The sequence below is a fragment of the Dendroctonus ponderosae genome, unplaced genomic scaffold (assembly GCF_020466585.1).
Source record: "Dendroctonus ponderosae isolate FM_Combo_2020 unplaced genomic scaffold, Dpon_F_20191213v2 Dpon_F_20191213_7, whole genome shotgun sequence".
NCBI lineage: Eukaryota > Metazoa > Arthropoda > Insecta > Coleoptera > Curculionidae > Dendroctonus > Dendroctonus ponderosae.
This window is the reverse complement of record NW_026018916.1, coordinates 1,808,210-1,816,107: the sequence shown is the minus strand read 5'-3', so window position 1 is coordinate 1,816,107 and position 7,898 is coordinate 1,808,210. Positions and strand designations below refer to the sequence as shown.

At 37.9% G+C, this 7,898-nt stretch overlaps 1 protein-coding gene across 5 annotated transcripts in view; it reads right to left on the bottom strand.

The window, feature by feature from the left end:
• LOC109540149 (lachesin) overlaps positions 1-7,898 on the bottom strand; it is a 49,142-nt gene that overhangs the window by 12,510 nt on the left and 28,734 nt on the right. For all 5 annotated transcript variants that reach the window (XM_048668671.1, XM_048668670.1, XM_048668673.1 and 2 more), the window contains 2 exons: positions 7,632-7,756; positions 7,039-7,246 (listed from right to left, as the gene is read on the bottom strand). In XM_048668671.1, the coding sequence (XP_048524628.1) occupies positions 7,039-7,246; positions 7,632-7,756 (333 nt within the window). The remainder of the gene's footprint in view (positions 1-7,038; positions 7,247-7,631; positions 7,757-7,898) is intronic.

The following is a 7,898-nucleotide window of genomic DNA, read 5'->3' as shown; positions in this document are numbered from 1 at the left end:
CTAATTGGAATTTTCTCTTACAGCTTGAGCCTAAGTGTGTCGCAGGATACCCTCTAGGTGATGGTTCTTGATTACTTTTTGATAAATAATTCGTTCTTATTGCGAAATAAAAGCACTATTTATCAATCTGTAATAAAAGACTTGAGGAAATTCTGTCTTTGAAAAATTTTTGAGGCCCAAAATTTGAAATACCCAAAAAGAAGTCAGTAAAAAAATGAATCCGCCTCAACAATATAGAACTTATCTTCAACGGTTTTGTCATTAAACCACATTATTCATTTTATGAAAACGCGTTTTTTACTCATTGAGCCAAAGCAGCTTATTGATATGTATAAGTAAGTAGCAGCGCAAGAATTGAAGTAAAACTAAATTTAAGCTTCATAAGTCCTCACTCGTAAACCCTATATGGAGGCTTGAGCGGATTATCCTCTCAACTAAACAATTTTCCAGTGTATAGTCGACCCCTTCTTGTATTATTAACCAGAAGGAGCGGTAGTTTGACGAAAAGTCTTTGCGGAAAATGGGACAGCAGACAGGGAAGTTAATAACATCGCGAATAATAATATGGCAACCCTACTCTGAGATTTTCAGACAGTTTCGGAACTTTAGTGTAGGCGATTTTAATCTACAATGGGAAGTGCGAAGCTTCTGGGCACATTGTTGATGTATTGAGGTTGATTTGTCGTCAACCGGTATGTCGGTTTGAGGAGACATTCGATCAAGTTTTGAGCAAAGTTTGCCAATGGGGGACGTAAACTGGAGAGTTCAACCAGAGCTCATCTAATCAGTCAAAAGTCTTCGTTTTGTTGTGGTTGTTATCGGGTTTTTGACATCAATTGAATACGCAAAAGACCTAAAAGAAAGGAGAAATAAATCAAAATTAAAGCCAACGAATGCACTAACTGCACTTATAATAATGATTGTTCCTGCAAATGTGATATGAATTTTGTCGATTATATCAGCTGCATAGATAAAAGCCTTTTATAATATATGAACACATTTCCCATGTATGTGTTAGAGCATTTCTTGATTTATTAGCGCATATATAAATTATTCATTATTTGATTAAAACTGAATAACAAATGCAACAAACTTTAGTCCATTTATATGTGCCGCGTCATAGAATTAATGGCAATAGAACATGTTTGCCCAGATTTGCCGATATCCGGGACAGCAAGCAGAGTTTAGAAGCTAGAAAAGGCTTCGGGTAGTGCCATTAATCAAATGCAAGCTAAAACGTGCAAATCCCCGAGAAGATGCAAAAATCATTAGCGCCAGCGACTTTCGTGATAATTTGCATTATCTCGTGTTGGAAACGTGGAAGAAAAATACATAAGCGCCCCCAAAGGAAACAAAAGTTTACAGCAGCGACAATGAATAGAGTATACAATTTTCTCGTTGCACGAAGAAAATAAATTGATTCTGGTCTCGCTTTCTTGCCAGTTTCTTTTCAATTATTTAGTTAACGCTGCAATATATGGGCCGAACTCACTTGCATGCAAATTCCCATTCGAATAAACGAAAAATGGTTAGAGAACGAAGTGTTTAGACTGCCAGCATTTGGGGATTTTATCCAAAACCTTGCAAAAAAACCCAGTGAAGACAGACAAGTAAATTTAATTGTTAACCGAAGTGCCTGCTTCACTTCAACTGCAACTGAAAATTGCGGTTTTTTGCGGGTTAAAACCCACCGGCCCCCCGTTATAAACAACACAACTTCCAGTGTGTTTTTCATTAAAACGACGAAACAAATTTAAATAATTACGTTTCGAAAACTCGGTGCTAAATCCCCACCACTCGTTGACGCAAGATTTGCATAACAAAGTGTACCAACGACAAAAAGGAAACCTCTATTTGTTTTGCTTACTCTGTGAAACATTCCGGGGACAATGCAACTGTGATTTATGAAATTAGCGTTTTTTTTCGGACAGGAATTTTAATTTTTCAGTTAAAGGCAGTGCGGCTTTTTAGCGGCAAAGTGGTGGAAAACGCAATTTAAAAGAATGGCACTCATTTGCACTAAACGGATCTTTAGGTCAGATGCAATTAGAAAACAACTTAGGGGGAGCAAAAAGGAGTTTATTTTTTCTAAAATTGCCTTTTTTGCGTCTTAAATTCCATCTCGACACGCTCAATTGGGGAAAAGCCCTTGTTTTACTTTAACAAGTGTTGCATTCGGGTGTTATTGCAACATACCTAAGAGCTAAATCTCATCTCGGAAATGAGCAAAACACAAACTTAGCGAGCAGATAGAGAATAGAAATTTATCTCTAAGCGCTTAATACATTCTTGATATCTCGCAGCTGTGCCCGCCCGACTTCCCTTTCCAACAAGATATATTTCCAGCCAAAGTTCAAAAGTTAATATTCGGTATCATAATGGCATTTTATCTTTAATAGGCGCATTTCTTCGAAGCGGCTTGTTTTGGAAGTCAAATTTTAGCCGGCCTGAGAAAATCTGCCTCAAAGTTGATTTGCAGAAATTGTCGTTTAAAGATTGGAAATTTGAAAATGGTTCAAAATTTTCGACTATTTCGGTTCGGACTGGTTTTGTTGCTTCAACTGGTTGGTTGCCTGGTATTCTTGCGATCGGCATGCGATGGAATTTGGGGCATTTGAATGTCTTCGAAAAAATGGTAGAAATATCTTCAAAATCAATTTCTTGGTTGGCATATATAAGACATCGACTGTTGAAGATTTGATTGATTCTTTCGGCTATTTGCGTGAGGGTTTGAGTCAGTACTGTTGAAGATATTAGGGGTTGAAGAGCGAAAACATTCTGACTTTCCCCGCTTGCGTTTGATTTGCTCTGTTATCTCTTTACTCCAAACAGAGTAATTTATTTGTCATGGTGGCTTTTGATACGTTCTTCTATTTTAAATAAATCGCAATTATAACTTCAGTGATGGATATTGGAAAAAGTCTGACACTTTTAAGGCGCTGAAGGTTGATGAAATGATCCGGGCAAATCCGGTTTTAAATTCACCTAAAGTCTTCCCAACTGCTTTCCTCCGAAGTTCTTTTTTATGAGGACCTCAAATCCCAATCGCAAAAGTGAATTGATTTTTGCCTTAGCCCGAACGGAAGTTGTTTGTAAATTATGCAGATAGTGTTGGAATATTAAATGATGACACGTAGAGTGGCTCCCTTTGGACTGGCACACTTGGAGAGAATGTTTATATGTTGAAGCGCACCAAGAAGGAACAGCGCTCTTTTACATGCTCGTATTGGAACTCTGGAAATGGGTTGCAAGGCTATACATTGCAGTTTTCCCCGGTTTTTAGTCGCCAATTTAATTGCGAATAAATATGTCAAAGAAGTGGGCAAATTTACCATTAAACTCCGATAATTTCGGTGCATTGATGCAGTTAAAAGTGCATGTTTCATTTGTGAATTGCACCGATTTTCTGGTTTACTGCCTAGAAATTAATCTCATCTCTTATTAAAAAAAAAAACGATCCCTTTTACATCCGCTTAGCTCCGTCCTGTTAAGTGGCGCTGAATAAACAACAGGGAAACCAGCCAAGTCGAAATTAATCCACCTAAAAATGAATCTAGGCGGTACGAAATTGCCCAGGTTTTCTTTGAGTATTCAAAAGGTTAATTGAATTGACGTCTACTCGGTTTACATCGATCATTTTCTTGTTGGAATTCACCTGGAGCCACAGGAATGTTAAGAATCTACAATTATTGGTTATCGTGGTTGTATTTGTGGTTGGTTTTTTACTTCACTGAGTTGCGTTTGTGTGTGGAGCGGTGGAAAAGTTGAAACAAGCGATTTTTCCGGGCCTTTTTGCTGCTGATTTTATATTAAGGAATATATTGACGGTTAAATGTTATAACCGCTCAAAAACTGATCAAACTGAGCGAAAAGGTGTTTCTTATTCCATTCAAAAGAGATTTTGTTTTGTAGTTAAGTGTGTATTTTCAATTGGCTCACTGAATTCCTCTCTTCCGCGAGATGAACAGTATGTGAAATTCAGGGCATTTTGAGAGGATTAATATTTAAAAAAAAAATCCTACTGCAGCCTTTGAAAAATTTCCTAAAATCGCTTAAAAATATCCGAAAATGTCGATTATTTTGAATGTGAAGGTTCTAACGTGTTTTTTAATTAGCTTACTGCATTCCTCGCTTTTTTTGGGATAAAAATGATGTAAAATTAATGGAACTTCGAGCAAATCAATATTTTCCGAAAAACTCTTGGAAAAAGTTTTGGACAAAAACCTAAATTTTACATGTGTGTTTTTTGAGCTTAATAAATTGTTTCTGGTCTGAAAAGGTACCTAATGTCCATAAAACAGTGTTTTCGTCTATAGTAAGGAAGAAATGGTCGGTTAAAGATCGGGAGCGCTCAAAAACAGCTCAGATTGACCCACAAATTTCGATTTCTTGGACCTCAAGCTTCTAACGTGTTTCTTACTTAGCTTATTGAATTCCTTTCTTCAGTGAGACAACGATTATGTAAAATTCCGGACATTTTGAGAGAATCAATATTTTTCGGAAAAATCGACCTCCACCCTTAGGAAAATTTCGGTGAAAAATACAAATTTCAAATACGTATTTTTTGAGCCCAATTGATTGCTTACGGCCCAAAAAGCTCCTTAATATGCATAAAAAAGTGTTTGCGTCTATAGTACGGAAGATATTGTCGGTTAAAGATCGGGACTGTTCAAAAATTGCCCAAATTGAGCCAAAAATGTCGATTTTGTGGGTCTTAAGCTTCTAACATGTTTCTTAATTAGCTTACTAAATTCCTTTCTTCAGTGAGACAAAGATTATGTAAAATTCCGGACATTTTGAGAGAATTAAAATATTGCGAAAAAATCGGCCTCCTTAGGAAAATTTCGATGAAAAATACAAATTTCGCATACGAGTTTTTTGAGCCCAATGGATTGCTTCCGGCCCGAAAAGCTCCTTAGTGTGCATAAAAAAGTGTTTGCGTCTATAGTACGGAAAATATTGTCGGTTAAAGATCGGGACTGCTCAGAAATCGCCCAAAATGAGCCAAACATGTCGATTTCGTGGATCTGAAGCTTCTAACATGTTTCTTAATTAGCTTACTAAATTCCTTTCTTCAGTGAGACAAAGATTACCTAAAATTCAGGGTATTTTGAGAGAATTAATATTTTTCGAAAAAATCGACCTCCACCCTTAGGAAAATTTCGGTGAAAAATACAAATTTCACATACGTGTTTTTTGAGCACAATGGATTGCTTCCGGCCCAAAAAGCTCCTTAATATGCATAAAAAAGTGTTTGCGTTTATAGTACAGAAGATATTGTCGGTTAAAAATCGGGACTGCTCAGAAATCGCCCAAAATGAGCTAAAAATGTCGATTTTGTGGATCTGAAGCTTCTAACATGTTTCTTAATTAGCTTACTAAATTCCTTTCTTCAGTGAGACAAAGATTATGTAAAATTCCGGACATTTTGAGAGAATTAAATTTTTCGAAAAAATCGACCTCCACCCTTAGGAAAATTTCGGTGAAAAATACAAATTTCACATACGAGTTTTTTGAGCTCAATGAATTGCTTCCGGCCCAAAACGCTCCTTAATGTGCATAAAAAAGTTCTTGCGTCTATAGTACGGAAGATATTGTCGGTTAAAGATCGGGACAGCTCAAAAATCGCCTAAAATGAGCCAAACATGTCGATTTCGTGGATCTGAAGCTTCTAACATGTTTCTTAATTAGCTTACTGAATTCGTTTCTTCAGAGAGACAATGATTATGTAAAATTCAGGGCATTTTGAGATAATTAATATTTTTCGAAAAAATCGACCTCCACCCTTAGGAAAATATCGGTGAAAAATACAAATTTCACATACGAGTTTTTTGAGCTCAATGGTTTGCTTCCGGCCCAAAACGTTCCTTAATGTGCATAAAAAAGCTCTTGCGTCTATAGTACGGAAGATATTGTCGGTTAAAGATCGAGATCGCTCAAAAATCGCCCAAAATGAGCCAAAAATCACGATTTTTTTGGATCTCAAGCTTTTAGCGTGTTTTTTAATTACCTCACTGAATTCTTCTCTTTCTTAAGATGAAAATGATGTCAAATTGAACAGTTTTCCTCACAGATTGAACAGACCTCCACTCATGGGAAAATATCGACCAAAAATCAAAATTTTACATGCGTGTTTTTTGACCTCAATGGATTATTTGCGACCTCAAAAGCTCCAATATGCACATATGAAGTGTTTGGGTCCATAATAAGAAGGATTTTGTGGGCTAAAGGTTGTGACCGCTCAAAATGTGACGAAAATGTAGATTATTTCGCTCCTGAAGATTATCGCGTGTTTTTCTAAGGAGCTCGTTGCATTTCTCGCCTTCTTCTGATGAAAATGATTCAGGCATTCATACAGTTGGAGGCGTTTTGCGTTTTGTAAAAAGCATTTTTCAGAAATTTCCTTTTCTCTAAAAATGTGTCGCGAATAACCTGTAGAAGCAAGAACGGTGGAAGTATGAAAAATAACCTAAAGTGATTTAAATGGGGCCGATAAATTCCTCTTTCTCTTCGAAAAAGCTCTCTAAATTGCGTATATTTCGCCTCTTTCAGATCAGCTAACCAAAATTTCTAAATTCAACAACCAGAGGTATAGATTGTGCATACAAATCTGTGGATTATCTCAATATTTCCCATTAGATCAGGGCCATTAAAAGGCCGCGCAAATTCAATACGTTCATTGTGCGCCGAAAAATTGTTTTTGAACGCCCCGACATGGGCCATGCATCAACGGAAAACTTTAAAATAAATTCCCCGCCTAGGAAATTTTCCATTTTCATGCATTTTCACGTATGTCTCGGTTCCCGAAATTTCATAGCGGAAAAGTAGAAAAGAAGCTGAAGGCTATTTTACTTCCCATTCCAGTAAATCAGCGGGGATTAGGGCGCGTGTGCTTTGCATGGCAGCTGTCGCTTTAAAAATTTGCCCAAGCAGTTTCCAGCTTCCAGCTGGAATTGTAGGTGAAATTTAGACATAGTCGTAGGGAAAACTGTTCAGGATATATCGGAAATCTCCTACCAACATTTGCTAACGACTTACCCTTAACATCTAGGCAGGCCTCCTGGGTTCGCATGGCGCTGGTATTGACCTCACATAGATAACACCCTCTATCCGACACCTTCACCTGCTTTATGCGAAGCTGCCAGGTGTAGGGATCTTCCTGACTAACGAAGATTCGATTATTGTGCGTTACCACTTTAGTGCCGATGCTCAGGATGGTTTGGTCTTCGGCTCGAACCCAGGCCACCTGAAAAACAGTAAATATGGACGAAAATCCTCTAGCGCGATTACGGGTAATTAATGAGAGTGAAAATCGATGGAAATTCCTCTAGCAACTATGTGGCTCCGATATAGAAATATGACAAACGAGCGCACATAACGTGGCAAAAACAAAGCCTGAATAACCGAGCGGGATAAGAAAATGGCCCTCGCCAGCAAAAAGGTCCCTAGCCGGCAGCATTAACACGTTTTTGTGCCTTTAAACAAGGACCCTAATGGAATACACAGGCAAACAACTTCAACTTTTTCTGCGGCTTTAATAACGACCCGGAGCCATTTTGGGCCTGATCTCAGGCACCCGTTGGACCAAATAGCGCTGCTTCAAAAGCTGGAAAAATATCCTGCGTTCTTACCTTGTTGGTTTTGTAGCGGTCAGTTGAGTTCACCACGCAATTAAAGACAGCGTCTCTACCTGATACGGTGGTGATGTTTCTGATAGGGGTTGTGACGTTCGATCGGTTCAGAAGCCACCACTCTTCTGGAAGGAAAACTACAGTTCAATTTCGGTTGCAAAACATGCTCTATTAGTGAAACATCTATCAGTTTGGTAGCTAGAACTGGGCAGTTTTCAATTTATGGAGGTCATATTAAGGCGAAAAGCGCATTTATCTGCGGCACTG